Source organism: Ursus arctos, unplaced genomic scaffold (genome assembly GCF_023065955.2).
Source record: "Ursus arctos isolate Adak ecotype North America unplaced genomic scaffold, UrsArc2.0 scaffold_17, whole genome shotgun sequence".
NCBI lineage: Eukaryota > Metazoa > Chordata > Mammalia > Carnivora > Ursidae > Ursus > Ursus arctos.
This window is the reverse complement of record NW_026622841.1, coordinates 53,018,098-53,032,997: the sequence shown is the minus strand read 5'-3', so window position 1 is coordinate 53,032,997 and position 14,900 is coordinate 53,018,098. Positions and strand designations below refer to the sequence as shown.

General features: G+C 50.7%; 1 protein-coding gene across 1 annotated transcript; it reads left to right on the top strand.

Moving 5' to 3' along the window:
- The first annotated feature begins 7,650 nt into the window (after window positions 1–7,650).
- Window positions 7,651–13,423, top strand: TMEM200C (transmembrane protein 200C). Its single transcript, XM_044383132.2, has 2 exons — window positions 7,651–7,735; window positions 10,635–13,423. Exon 2 carries the CDS (start codon window positions 10,729–10,731, stop codon window positions 12,646–12,648), a length of 1,920 nt encoding a protein of 639 aa, XP_044239067.1. The 5' UTR covers window positions 7,651–7,735; window positions 10,635–10,728; the 3' UTR covers window positions 12,649–13,423.
- The last annotated feature ends 1,477 nt before the right edge of the window (window positions 13,424–14,900 follow it).

The following is a 14,900-nucleotide window of genomic DNA, read 5'->3' as shown; positions in this document are numbered from 1 at the left end:
TCATGTGAAAGGTGTGGGTAATAAAAGAATAATTGGGTGGCACCCTCTTCAAATCTGAAATTTAATTCTCCATGTGGCCCTTTGACTTCTGATGAGCTCGAGCCCCAAACATAGAGATTCCATGCTCACTAACTCAGCGGTGGGGACGCCAAGACACTGTGGAGCTCAGGGAGGCCCACCGCCTGAATTCCTAATAGTGGCACAAACTGGGGGACTCGCATGATGGTCACAGCGGCACGGCTGGGGGACTAAGGCAACCCGAGCTGACTTCAAAACACAATTACCCTAGGGGTACTGAAGCTCCGAAGGTCAGGGGTGACGGAGCAGAGGCCAGAAAGCTACTGCTGCCTGCCTGGGACTCAGGTGGAATCACAAAGCAGTTTGAGGAACATCTCCCTGTCTTTGGCATCTGACCCGAACTTCATAAGCAGCTTTTACCCTCCACTGCATCTCCAGGACTCAACACATGATGGCACGCTATCACGATTCACCATCACCGTCATGGACAACACAACCACTAACGTCTGAATACTGCCGTGCAGGCCTCGCTGCCTGTACCCCAAGAAACCCCCATGTTGGCGGCTCCAGAATGCCCTACGGCACGTGCTTAGGGATGGTGATACGGTGTGATGGGGAACACTGACATAGCAAGTACTCAGTTTTTGCTCCTGCATGTTCCTTTAGGGGGACTTTTTGGGGTGGCAGAGGCAATGGGGGACCAGGGCAGCTCTTCCCCACAACTCTCCTCCAGATTACCACAGAGGATCTCATTTCTTCCTCACAACTACCTTGAAAGGGAAGAGTTATACATCACCCTTTATAGACAACACAACTACATCCAGATGCTTATGTAATTTGCTCAGTATCACGTGGCTAGAAGGGCCAAGGTACTGGAGTAAAAGTGGTCTTAATCCAGGGGCGCCTGGGTGGCACAGCGGTTAAGCGTCTGCCTTCGGCTCAGGGTGTGATCCCAGCGTTATGGGATCGAGCCCCACATCAGGCTCCTCCGCTATGAGCCTGCTTCTTCCTCTCCCACTCCCCCTGCTTGTGTTCCCTCTCTCGCTGGCTGTCTCTATCCCGTTGAATAAATAAATAAAACCTTTAAAAAAAAAAAAAGTAGTCTTAATCCAAAGGGTAATCCGAGAACGGAGTAACTGGAACTTTTAGAAAGCTGGGTTCAGGACTCAAATCCGCCAAACTGGTTTTTTCGATACAGGTATAAACCTGCAAACTGACCAGGTTTTAACTTGCCTCTTCTTTTTGAGCTAAAAACCAGGCTGGCTGCCTTGTAAGAAATGCGTATTTGGCCACAGATGTTATACCCCTCTGGATTCATTACTGAAACTAACAGGTAAAAGCAGAATTCTCTCTGGGTCACGTGTGCATGCACACCTGCATGCAAAGATGGGCATCGGGTAAATTCGGACCCCTCATCCCTAAGGTGGGAGGTGTGGACCAGTGCAGGGCTTCTCAAAGTTTGCTGTGCACACCGATCACCTGGGCGTCTGGGTAAAATGCAGATTCTGATTCAGCAGGTTTGGGATGGAGCCCCAGATGTTGCATTTCTAGCAAGCTTCCAGGTGATGCTGATGCTGCTGGTCCACGACCACACTGCGGAGCAAGCGCCCAGAGTACCTGAGGGCTCCTTCCTGTTGAAGCATCTTCGCAGCTCTGCGATGGCATTCTCGGGCCCTGCTCCCAGAGAGGTCGTGTCCATGACTGCTCACCTGCCCAACTCCATGCCTTCTCTCCACATAGCCACTTAATCCAAATTTCTTCCAGGTCCAAGGTGGGATCCATATCCATGAAGTATTCCTTAACTCGTTTTTTTTTTTTTCTCCCCAGTGATCATTTTCTTCTAAAGTCCTCTAGCATCAGAGACTTACTCTCTTGCCTGGCGTTGCTCACTGGTGATTTTTGGATGAAATGTAACTGAATTATAGACTAGGAAGGCCACGTCCCTTACTTTCAAACGGTCAGATTTTTTTCACCCTCCCGTCCTCAGTGCACATGTCATTCCATGGTGGCCTTCCCTGAATATCCAGTCTAAACGACTCTTTCAGCTCTCTGTAACCAGTCGCAGCACCCGCTTCTATTTTCTTTGTAACACTCACCAAGTTTTGAAATCGTCTCCCTTGCTTGTTCACTTGCTCATTTTCTGCCCACCGCCCTCTAAGAGAGAGGGGCTTTGTTCACACTGTTCCCCACTCTCTCCCCTGTGCCTAGAATGGTAACTAGCCATAGCAGGTGCTCAAGAAATACCTGCTAAGTGAATAAACACAGGAATCCAAGAGCTGGGCACACAAGAGGTGCTTCAGAAAATGCTTTGTGGGTCAATCAGAGACCTGTCACCCGAGCACTGATCTTGGACTGTAACGTTTCTTCATTTTTGAAAACCACTTCCTTGTCTGTGTTTGTTCTTTCCTGCTGGGTACTCGCAGCAGCTCACATCACAATTAATTCTGAAAGGAGAGCAGACATGTGAGCTCCCATTAGTTCTCAGTAGGACAAGTCCGTCTCTCCACAGTGCTTGTGGGTGATAAGAAATAACAGGAACAACCTGAGAGTGGACATTTAGGATCCTTTGGGGAACGTAGGGCAAATTCAGCCGTCAGCTGTCCTTGGCCCTTCCATGGATGGAGCCCCGTCTGCCAAGCCCTTTCCTGGCTCGGCTTTGATCTGCTCTCAGTCCCGCCAACACACCCCAGTTTCTCATCCGAGACCTCAATTATTTTATAAGACACACACTCTAGCTTTGATAGTGTACCTGGGAAATGGTAGGAAATGCAGGCTGTAGGGGAAAATGGAATGGACAAAAATGAACCCACTTGTTAGAGAAAACAACCCGAGTTGGTCTCCAATCGAGAGCCTGGTGATTTGTAATGTTAAGAATGATCGAGGCTGAAGGCAGATTGCAGGCTACTCTTGCCACATGCCATCTACCCGGGACGGAGGGAGAGTCCTCCATCCGATGGGTTCTAAGAAATGCTCTGTAGACTTTTCATCATTTCCTTTCCTCTGTAGTGAAAGCCTTTGGGCTTGAACTCTTTGACACCTTTCAGAAACACAAGAAACGGGTTTGATCGTGACCTTGACGCTAGCGTGAGTTAACCCTGTTTCGAAACCGAAGTTCTTGGAAGTGCTGCTGAGTGCTGTGTCTCAGAGGTTCCCCTGTGGGTATCGAGGGAGTGGAGGCACGGCAAGTGCCCGTCCCTCCAGCAGGATGGGGATCCATGGGCAAGGGCTAGAAACAGGAACCATGGAACCTTCAACTGTGAGAAAACCCAAGGCCAAGCCTGCCTGGCTGTGGAAATGCTGTCCTTGCACTTCCAAGTGCTTCTGCTCCATCCACACTCTGCTCAATGTTTTTCTGCCTCTCCTGTTCCAGAAGAAATCTAATGAGGCTATAACGTATGGTTGCAGTTCACATTTTCTTTCAGGCTCTTTCATCCTTTACATGTGCCATGAAGCCATCTGTGAGGCTACTAAGGGATGTTGTGTTGGAGTTGCAGATAAAAGCCCAGTTAAATCTGAATTTCAGATCTACAACAAATTGTCTTTAGGTTTATGTCCCATGCAATATTTTTATTTGCGAAATCTATTGCCTAGTTTGTGGCTGTTTTTGGTCATGCTTTTTCCTGTCCTGTTGCTTCTTCCTAGCAGGGTGGAAGCTTGAGGAAAGAGGAGGAATTTTATGTCCTGTGTTCAACCTTGGGATAACAGGTTCCTTCTTCTGTTGTCGAGATGCCAGAAAATGGCTTGAGAGTCCTTTCTGTGATAGCCTCAAACCTTCAGGCTGAAGAATGTTCTCTTGGTTGTGTTTTCACAGACTTCGAATTTGACTGTAGACTGACAGGAGTTTGATAGCTGGATTCTCCAGCAAGGTGAAATTAAAGGGCCCCGGCTAGCCACACAGTGAGGAAACCAGCAATGGAGAGAGCGTTTTCATCCTCCTGGACAGCGGGCTTTGGTGAGTGGCACTGGGCCTCTGCCACACGGACAGGAAACATAGTTCCATCACAGAAGCTGATTCCAAAACCCCATTCCAGGGAGATTAAATGAAGGTACAGTCCCAAGTAGGTCCTGGGGAATAGGAATAGAATGGGAGAGTGAGGAAAACAAGCTGGGAGAGGACCTCGGGACTAACAAGGTTGAAAGCTAAACTTAGTGAGTGTTTACCACGGTCTAGGCATTAATTTGCAGGAACTTTATTTGTTTATTCTCCCAAGAATGCCATGAGGTAGGGATTAGTGTCATTGCCCCATTACAGCTGAGGAAACTGAGGCAGGCAAGATTAAGTCATTTACTTACTTAAATGAAGTAGTTAGTTAGTGGAGGATACAAAGTTGTTCCAGAACCCACTAAACTAAACTACCTCTGTTTCCGTGGCCCAAGCAAACTGTGACAGCGGCACTTGCGGAGAGGTTGGCGTTGAGCTTGGCGTTGAGCTGTTGAGATAAGCCAACCCTTTCCCCCTGCAGGCTTCTGGAGACTGAGAGGGGCCTGGGTGGACCCATGGCTGACCACCGGCTGCCCCTGGGCAGCACTGGGAGCCCGGGCCAGGGAGCCAGGCCAGGTTGATGAAATGATCAGGGAAAGCAAAGGGGTTGTGAATAAATTATGAAACTGAAAAAAATTACATAAGGATTGTTTTTAAGAAAGAGCAAATGAAAGGTTTCAGGTCACAGTTTAATCCAACTAAATGAAGCTCATCTTTTTCCTCTTCTTTTTTTTCCCCAAGGCTTTCATTGCTCTCTGCTACAACATGTTCCACCTGCTGTCCTGAGCTCCGAGTTGAGACACTGAAATGAGCGATCACGATTAGGTAGTCTTAGCCTTTTAGTCCTTAGCAGGGTGCCAGGGGGTATCCCACAATCCCAGAAATCATCCCAACTGAAGTGGCTGATGAAATCAGAAGGAAAATAACTCCAGGGGGGCCAAATACAATAGTAACTCAGAAACCCCTAGGAATGTATGTTGATACTATATTATTACAGAGAGGATAAAGGACTCCGCTGGAAGCAGATGGGATCTGTCTGATTTCCTCTGATACCCTGAGCTAAAAACAAAGAAAATTACTGAAAGTGGTAACACTCAGGTTAAATAGAACAGTTCAGAGTTCCAAAGAGCTCAGTTTGGAAGGAAGCCTCTAAGTAATAAACCATAAATCTTATTGTAGTCGTCAACATAAAAAAAAAAAAAAAAAAACTAGCTATGTCCAAGGCCTGTTTGTCTAGAAAAGGATTCTTTTCTTCTGCAGATCCCTCAAGTGAGTTTAAATGTGCAAACGATAACTATAATTTATGCAGAAATTGGAAACTGTTAATGACTTAATCCCTCTAAAATCCTAATGAAGTTCTGCGATATTATTCTCTTTATACAGATCAGCAAACAGGCCCACAAAGGAGACAAGGTGCCACCCATGGCCCCTGGCAGCCAGCTGGGTAATGAGATGAGATCTCAGATCTGTTCTCTGTACAAAACCCCAGATTACTGAAATTCAAGAAATCTTGAAGCTTGGAGCCAAAAACTCTTTACAGATGACAACTAGACCTAGTTATTTCTCCTTTGCAGTGATTTCTCTAAAAGGAAACAATCCAATGTGGAATTTAAAACTTTCCCTTTATACGGCTTGTTTTCTAGCATTCATAATCTGAGCAGGAATATAGAGGTGGGAAGAGGTGGATTCCAAACACCTGGATCATCATGCAGATTCACAATTTGCTTGAAAAGGGTGACAGGGGTCACCTTGCAAACAGGCAGGTGCAGGGTTTCCTTTTAGGAAACATTTCTCCTTCATCCCCTCCCCCCTCCCCACCATCTCCCTCCGGCCCACATTTATATCACTGCATCTGTAAATGTTTGTGTCCTCATTGTTCTTTTTGAAAAGTGTATGCTTGAGCTTAAAACCCAAGTGAAGGATGTATGTGTTACAGAGGGACAATCTTGTAACTGGAACTGTGGCCAGCAAAGCCCTCCTGTGTGGGTTCTGTGGATCCTTAAACAGCAAAACTCAGCACAGACAACACCCACTCCACACCACCACCATAGGATTTCTGTCTGCACCCCAAAGTTCAGACAGCCCTTGTTTCGTCTGCTCTCCTCTTGCTTTCTTCCTGAATCCTGGCTGCCTCACTCCCATAGATAATTAAAATCTTTCTTTCTCAATACTCCGTGGGGAAATTCCACGTTGAAATTCTCTTTTCCCTGTCATTTTTACTTTACAGTTGAGAGGACAGGGATGAGCTAGGAAACAGGATCTCTCTCTCCCTCTCGCATTTTTAAAATGACGTAGGGAGTTTGGACATCCTCCCTACCGCCCCCCCCCTTTGATCCTAGCCCTGATTCCTGGAGAATTATTACTTTTCCTTTTAATGCTTGCTGATTACCGCACGGAGTGGGAGCAGGAGGGGCTGCCCAAGGAAGCGCCCCGGAGCTGATTCTAATCTCCGCTGAGCCCCAGTTGCCCCGCGTGCCGGGGAGACGCCGCGGTCCCGAGGAGGCCGGTCACAAAGCCCGGCTCGGCCGGAGCGCGAGGGCATCAGACGCTGGCTGCCCCGGGGCCCGCGGTGCGCCCAGCGCGGCGGGGACAGCTGCACTCCGCCCGCCCCAGTTCGCTGGGGGACAACTTACTGTGCTCGCGCTGTGCGTCCACACCGCAAACTCCCAAGTGGGAGGGGGAGAAACAGCCCAGGCTGTGTCGTGTCCGAGAGTAGAGGCAACAAAAGAGGAGAGGGAAGAGGGAGGAAAGGAGGGCGGGAGGGCGGGAGACGCGGGCACTGCCCCCTCTCGCACCCCAGGGCGCCCCTCGGGACGCTGACTGGGAGACCCTCCGGGAGTGACGGCCCTTCCTTTGGGCGCCCTCCGGCCCGCTGCTCAGACAGGTAGTTGGAGGGAGAAGAACAAAGCTCCCAGCCAAGGCGGGCGGCGGTCCCGGGGCGCCCCGGGGGCGGGGGAGGCCGAGGCCGAGGTGCCGCGCGCCCGCCAGCGCTGCCCGCCCGCGTCCTCCGCCGCTAGCCCTGCACCTCGCGCCCCTCGCCGCACCCCCCACCACACACTCCCCCCTCCCCTCGCGCCTCCTGGTCCTCCGGGAAGCGGTTCCCCCGAAGGCACCGGCAGCGGGCTGCGGAGGAAGTGGGGGGAGCGCAGGGAGGCCGGCGCTGAGGGGGGGGGGCAGCGCCGGGGAGGAGGCGGGGGGCGGGGCGGGGGGCGGGTGCGCCCCCGAGCAGCAGAGTCGGGCCGGGTACCGACTGCCATCCTGCCGCAATTTCCCTGTGTCATGGCTCCGGTCTCTTAGCAACAGCCGCGAGTCCGGCCGCCCCGAGCCGCGCCAGCCGCCGCCGCCGCGGGCTCAACTCCACCCGGCGGAGCCCGGCGCGCCGCAGCCACACAAAAGAGGCGCTGGGGCCGGCCCGGGAGCGCCGCGGCACGGCTCGCGGGGAGGCGCAGGAGGAGCGGCGGCGGGGAGGACGGCTCCGAGGCAGGATGCGGGCTGCGGAGGACCTGACACTTCTTGGAAACTCTTGGAAATGGCTCCCGCCACAGCAGCGGGGGGGGCTGCGAACCTGGGGCGGGCGCTCGCCCCCGCTGGGCTGCTGAGCGGCGCTCGGCTGGTGGGCCCCGAGGCGCTGTCCCTGCGCCCCGCCGTCGGCTCGGGCTGAAAAAGTTTCTCCATGGTTCCTTTGTGTCGCCGGAGCGCCCGTTTGCCGGCCCGGAGCTGCCCCAGCCTTCCCGGGTAAGTGAGCGATATTGTTTGCTTTTAGTGCTGCCATTTTGAGCAATTCTGTGAGTCCCCGGCCCCCGAGCTGCCCCTCCCCACCCCCGCGGCCCCGAGCCCGGGTCCCTCGGGCTGCTGGTCGGGGACCTCGGCGGGCTGCACGGGATGCGCTGCCCAGAAAAAGCGAGCTCAGGATTGCCCTCACTTCGTTCCTGCCTGTGCTCTTTCCAGAGGCGGACTCCCAGCTGCTGCACTCATGTGACTCCAGCATAAATAAGCGACCAAATAGCGGGGCAAGGGGTCTGCTCTCCTGCCAATTAGGGAGTGGGGGGTCGAGGACCGGGACTGAGTCCCGGGCAGGGCAGGGCGCTCCCCGCCTGTGGGCTGGGAGCCTCAGACGCCGAGTGGGGCTTAATCCATCATGAGCCGAGAACTTGAATGTCTCTCTTGGAAGCAGTTGTATTTTTAGACATCCCTCCTTTGCTTCCCCCATCCTCCATTCCTTAACCACGGAAAGACCAGCATCAGGCAGTAAATTGCGAGGGCAGCCAACCTCGACTGCTAAGTTTGTTTCCCTTCATTATGTATGAAGAAAAGCCTCAAACGTGGGTCTTCCTTGCCACCTGACTTTTGTCAGTATTTCACGTCAGATGGCAATACATTATAAAGGAGTTCAGCCTTCAAGGGAGCTGAAGGAATAATAAACTAGGGAGTTAATTACTAGCTATTAAACTAATTTTAAAGATCTGTAAACGATTGTTGAAATCCATTCCAATTTTCCTTACATTCTGTCTACCCAGAGCCAAAGCTGCCTTACTGAGGAGAAATACATGTGGGTACCTTCTTTCCCAAAGATGCTTAGCATCCTGGCGCTCCTTACCAATGCCCAACAAAATGTTAGCCCTGCTCTCTTTGGGCAGAGCCACCCTGCCAACTGAGTCTAGGTTTGTTTCTAAAATGTCTGGCTCGGAAATCCTTAAAATAACTGCAGATCTCCGGATTATTGCATTTAAGATGCTACAGTCTAGGGATCACTTAAAACAGCAGTCTCTATGTTACAACTACACAATAAATGTGCTTATTTTGGGGGGTGACAGATGAACAGTAGCTACTCTTTTTTTTTTTTTTTTTTTACAATCTGTTTGTACTTTACTGGTGCAGCCTCTTCTTAAAACACAATTTTAAAGGCTTATAGATATATTCTCCCTACTAACCCCTCTCTAACCTACCTAGTATTTCTCTTTACTGAAAACCAACCAAGTTCCAAGGAGACATTGATTTGCAAACATTGTAAAGAGCTGATTACTGTTTGCTTTTCCACCAGTGGAGAAAAGATTCTGCCTATATTGATATAATGGAGGGAGGGGATCAAGGGCCAAAGCTCTTTACCCAGGCGCCAATTAAAAGCAAAATTCTTCCTAAGTAATCCCACATTTTCAAAGGGTAATTTATTCTAAAACATGAATTATTTCATAAAGGATAAAATACCAAAAGGCTTGTGAGTGATATCTGAGCCTTTCAAATTCATACAATGCCCTTAATTTTAGCATCTCTATTATAGGAGGGAACACAACCAATGGAACAGAAAATGTTTTACTCTGGGGATCCAGCAGGATTGACATTTTTACAAGCTCACAGATATCCGCAAAGACACATCTGTGCATTTACCTACCAGGCTTTATTATAAATGACTAAACTTCCTATAGGATAGTGCATTGATTTTTGCCACCCTCCCTTCCTAAAAATGACCTCATGAGAGAAAGATGAAGAAAACAACCTCTCACTTGGGGGAGATGTCAGTCTACAAATCATCATTATTATGTAGACTGCAATACCTAGTTAATTGCCTTCTCATTTGAATATTAGGATTCTGAAGAGTGCTGTTGGCACATTAATAAGGGGTCAGAAGGCTATAATGGCAGAGTGGCTGGTTTGTTGTTGTTGTTGTTGTTGTTTTCTTTTTAAGATTGTAATTTTCCCACAGGAGAAAAAAAAAAAAGATCTTTCTCTTAGGGATTCTAGGGGACTTCTCAAAGTCCCTGATGAGATTTAGCACATGATACCTTTAAGGGAGTTCCTCTGAGGGAGGAGAGGAGGCCAGAAGGAAGAGCTCAGTTACATAACCTGTTACCTAAAACTAAATATTCCACCCCAAGAAGCTGTCCAGATGTTGCAAAGAAGAAAGGAGGAAAAATACTGCTTGCCTTTAGCTGTAGGAAGAGTAATAGGTGGGAGACAACTTTGTGAAGGGATTTATTGTCAGAGGACTGACTTAGTTCTGGTGCTCTCCCGGAAATGAACTCTCTATTAACTATCTGCGGTACAGAAGTCGTCTGCCGGCCAGTATGTGACCTTTAATTTTCATCCACTAATGAAAATTGCTTGTGTCTTTATAAAATAGTAACTTTTGTGACTGTTTTAGTGACTTTGGGCTAAACACTGACAAATTCCTCTTCTTAGAGACTTGAACCTCCTGTACAGCTCCCTTGGGCAGTCTTCCGATTCTCTTGAGACAAAAGGAAAGGCTTTTGCCAGGAAAGTCCTCAACCACCACTTTGAGTCCCCACATTTGGTTTCTACTAATGGTCAACACTCCTTCAGCTGCCAGCTGGGAGGGTTTGAAATGAGCAATGCTGGAATATCACCTACAGAGAGTGTGGTGGGATGGGGGTGGGGGGGGGAAGAAGGCGTTCTCTCAAATTGTTTTATCACCTCCTATCAATGATTGCAACAGCGTTTCTCGGCCCTAATCCATCTACCCCACCCCCTGGTCTCTACAACCAGCACCTCGCTTAGTGGGTAGCCCTGGGGTGGGGGGGTACACATGTGGTGGGACTTGGGAGCTGGACGTTTGCGGAGCGTGGGATGTTGCTGCAGCCAAGCCTGTACCCTCTGACTGTCTTCCTCTGCTTTGCAGCAGGAAGAGGTGGCGGAGCAGCTAGTGGGCAGCTGGCGCCCCCACTACACAAGCCTCTGCCACAGAGACTAGCCCCGCACGGCACCGGCTCACCATGATCGCCACCGGTGGCCTCCTAAGGATTTCCGCCAGAAAGCAGGATCCCCTCCGCCCCCCAGCCCAGGTCCCTAAGCGCAAGCGGAAAGCCAAGAAAAGGCGCAAGAACGATGTGGTGGTGGTGAAAGGCAAACTAAAGCTGTGCTCCATCTCGGGGCTCATTGCCCTCTGCGGGATCCTGGTGTTGCTGGTGGGCATAGCCATGGCAGTGGTGGGCTACTGGCCCAAGGCCAACGGGACCAACAGGGAAGGGGGTAAGCAGCTGTCGCCCGCAGGCAGCGGCCACCGCATCCCGACCACGGCCAATAGCAGCGGCAGTGGCAGCAAAAACCGGTCCAGGAGCCACCTGGGGACTCCGGGGGGTGTCAACTCTAGTTTGGTGGGCGCGCCCCGAAGCACTCCACCAGCGCGGTCCACCGGCCATTCCTCCTCTTCCACGTCTGTGGGTTTCTTCTTCCGCATCTTCTCCGGATACCTGCACTCTGACAAACTCAAGGTCTTCGGGCCCCTCATCATGGGCATCGGCATCTTCCTCTTCATCTGCGCCAACGCGGTGCTCCACGAGAACCGAGACAAGAAGACCAAGATCATCAACCTGCGGGACCTCTACTCCACCGTCATCGACGTGCACAGCCTCCGCGCCAAAGACCTAGCGGCCGCCGCGGCTGCGGCTGCCGCCGCCGCCGCCTCCTCGTCCTCCGCCGCCGCCTCGGCGCCCCCCGGAGCCCCGCCGCTCAACGGCTTCCTCAGCTACGTGCAGTCGCGGGGCCTGGAGCTGAAGCCCGGGAGCTGCGGCGGCAGCGCGGGGGACGCCTTCGGGGCGGCGGCGATGCTGGCCAGGGGCTCGTGGCCCCACCCCGCCGCGCTGGGCGGGGGCGGCGGCGGGGCCAAGGGCGCCGCGTCCCCGCCCGATCTGGCCTCGTCCCCGCGTTGCCCGCGGGAGCCCCCGAGCCTGGCAGAGGCCGTGTTCAGCATCTACCGCGAGCGCTCGGGCGTGGCCAGCCGTCGCCGGGCCGCCGCCGCTGCCGCCGCCGCTGTGGCCGCTGCCGCCGCCGCCACCGCGGCCGCCAGCAGCAGCAGCAGCCCGGCGCCCTGCAGCCCACCCGAGAGCTGGGGGCGCCAGAGCACCGCCAGCTCCCTCGTGGGCTCCTCGCTGAGCGCCTTCGCGCTACTACCCTTGCAAGGGGACCGCGACGGGGACGGGGATGGCGACGGGGATGCGAACGGGGACGCGGAGGGCGCGAGCTGCGGCTGGCAGAGGCCACCTGGGGAACGTGGCTCCCGGGAGATCCCGCGGGGCGAGCTCGACCTGAGCTTGACCGACCTCCGCGGTGCCCCGGGCGGCTCGCGCAGGGCGCCCAGCGAGCTGGAGGAGCCCGAGGGCGCGGCGGCGGCGCGCACCGCCAGGGGGCAGGGTGGCCGCCTGCCCAGGACCGGCAGGTACGCGGCCCTGCGGCGCCGCAGCACCAGCGGGCTCCCGGACTACCGGGCGCCGCTGTCCCCCGAGCCCCCACCCTCCCCGCGCAGCGCGGAGCTGGACTCGAGCCTTCCGGCCAAAGTCGCCTGCCCCTCCCCGCCCCTGCGGCTGGAGGACTCGCCCCCAGCCAGGCCGGACTCGCCAAGCTCCCAGTCGGATGACCCATCCTGCCGCAATAAGGGCTACACCCCCCTGCGGGAGGCTGGCACCTCTTTGGAGTCGGTTGTGAAAGCAGTAGCCAGTAAAAGTCCAGACTGTGAGGCTGCCACGGCCCCGGGGGCGCAGCAGAGCCCCCCGGAGGATCCCAGCCAAGGGCCACCCGAGGCCCAGCCACCTCAGCCGGTGCAGAGGCAGTTTACAAACAAGGAGAAACTCTTCATGATTTCCAGGTCTCACGCCCTAGGGGTAGAGGATGGAGAACTGGAAAGTACTGGCATTTAGGAAAAGAAGGAGCGAAAGGGGGGAAAGGAGTCAGAGAATTGGGGAAATGCCCACTTGAATTGGTGAAATGAACATTTCCCTATTTCCTTGTGGACTTACTCGAGGAAATCGTCCAATACCCAAAGAGCTGCAGAATGTTATCCTTGAATTGCGTTCACAAGTTTCCTGTAGATAACTCCAAGCAATTTTTTTTAAAAAAAGCAAACTAGTCTTTTATGTCCGATGGTGATTGTATGTTCTATGAAAACCAAATGTATTAAAAGGTCAGCAATCTAGTTCATTAGATAAAATTCTCTTAATTTTCTTAGGATCAAAATAATATATTTTTTTGACGGTAACTGTGCACTTTACTCCAACTTTTTCTTCCCCCTCATTTCCCTAACCCTGTCCCCTGCCGCTGGTTTTGTCCATAGCTGCTTGTGACTGACAAGCTTTCCTTCTCCTGTGCTTTTGTGGAGCATAGACGGGTTTGTCGAAGTTCTCTGAGAACCGACCTTACTAAATGAAGTCAAAGCCAGAAGCCAGAGTGTGTCAGGAAAGAGCACTTTCCTTTGCCCCGCCCTACTCTGCTCCAACAGCTCAAAGGCCTCTTTATTTTTTAAAAGGATATTTACATTTTGCTACTAGGGTATCTAATGGAGGAGGGGATGGGCATCATCTAGATGGATTGTTACATTCCTAAGATCACTATATCAAGTACACAATGCTTTATTGAGTATTATCACACCTGTATTGCAAATAGCATTATTAAAAATCTTTTTTAATAAAAGAAGTTTCCAAACAAACAGTTAAACATAATATCGCTTCATTTTGCCTTGGAACTAATGCTTCTAATACACATTAAAAATTAAACAGTTCCGCTGGTAAATCTGAAATATTTTGCTATGACACTGTACTATGACTGTCGCTGTCCTCCCCCAAAGTGCTCAGTGCTATCATGACTCCATCCACTTCCAGTATATTTTTAACTTTTAAATATAGGGTAGTATTGAACATTTGGGAGTTTCTCTTTCAAATAGAATGAAACATTAAATAAATAGTAATTTTCTATAATACTTCCTAGTTTACCTCAAAGTATTAATTTACAGAGTACCAGGCTTAATGGCACCTTTTCATCCTTTTGGATTTGACTTATTTGGTTTTGATTTTAAGTTCATGATCTTGAATCCATGGCCTACATAGGCTAAAAAGGTAATGTTTTAATAATTTGGCAGATTGTTTACACTTGGTTTTATTAAAAGTCAATTAGTTACTCTTCAAGGACAGTAAACAATGTACCTTTCTGATGCCCTCTTCCTTTGAATGTGAGAGCTGAGAACCTGGAGAGTGGTACTACTTTCTTTTGACCATTTGGGCATGAGGCTATCATTATAGGAGGCTCAAATACTGATTTTAAAGGAAAACCAGCCAGAGATGTGGTCATGTTTGTCCCCATGCGTGAAGCAGTGGGTTCAGTGGAAAGAGTGCAGATTCAGGAGTGAGATTAGACCCACAGCTCTCAGCATTTGCTGGCTGTGGAACTTTGAACAGTCACAAATGCTGTCTCAGTCGTTCAATCTATAAAATGGGCATAAGTAGACAGACCTCATAGAGAGATGAGCAGGTGGGCAAGGGGTTATATGTACAGAGGGGAGCAGAGTCCCTGGCTCAGTGTACTCAGTAAATCATTATTGTAATTGTTATTATTATTGTTGTTATTATTATTATTATTATTATTATTATTATAAGTTGTCTGCATGTACGCAGTAGAATAACCCTTCCTTCAACCTGAGCTCAAGAAAGCCTGGCTAAAACCTGGAATATCCACTTACTATCTGCATAACCTTAGGTAAATCACTTAATCCCTCTGGGCCTCTGGTGGATGATATATTCTCTGATTGCCTTCGGCTCTAGAAGCTTTACTTCATTTGAGGGTATTTGTTTTGTCCTGGATATAATTATATTTGTACATACAACTGCAAAGTGAGTATACTTTGTAATCTACCATTTCGTGTGACGTTCTGTAATCAATTTAAAAGGACCTAATTTATTTCCACATTGGATCTGCATTAAGCTATTAACTCACTTTAAAGCTGTGGATTAATTTATTTGGCTCTTCTATATAGCAAAAGTGAGTTTCCACTAGTAAGAGTGACAAACGAGTGTAATGATACCTCCAGGTAGTGTTGAATTTCATTGGTCTCTATTGTTTTATCATACTTCCCCCAAAGTTCTGATTTCCCTAGTTTCTCTTCTCCATTATCATGCATAGT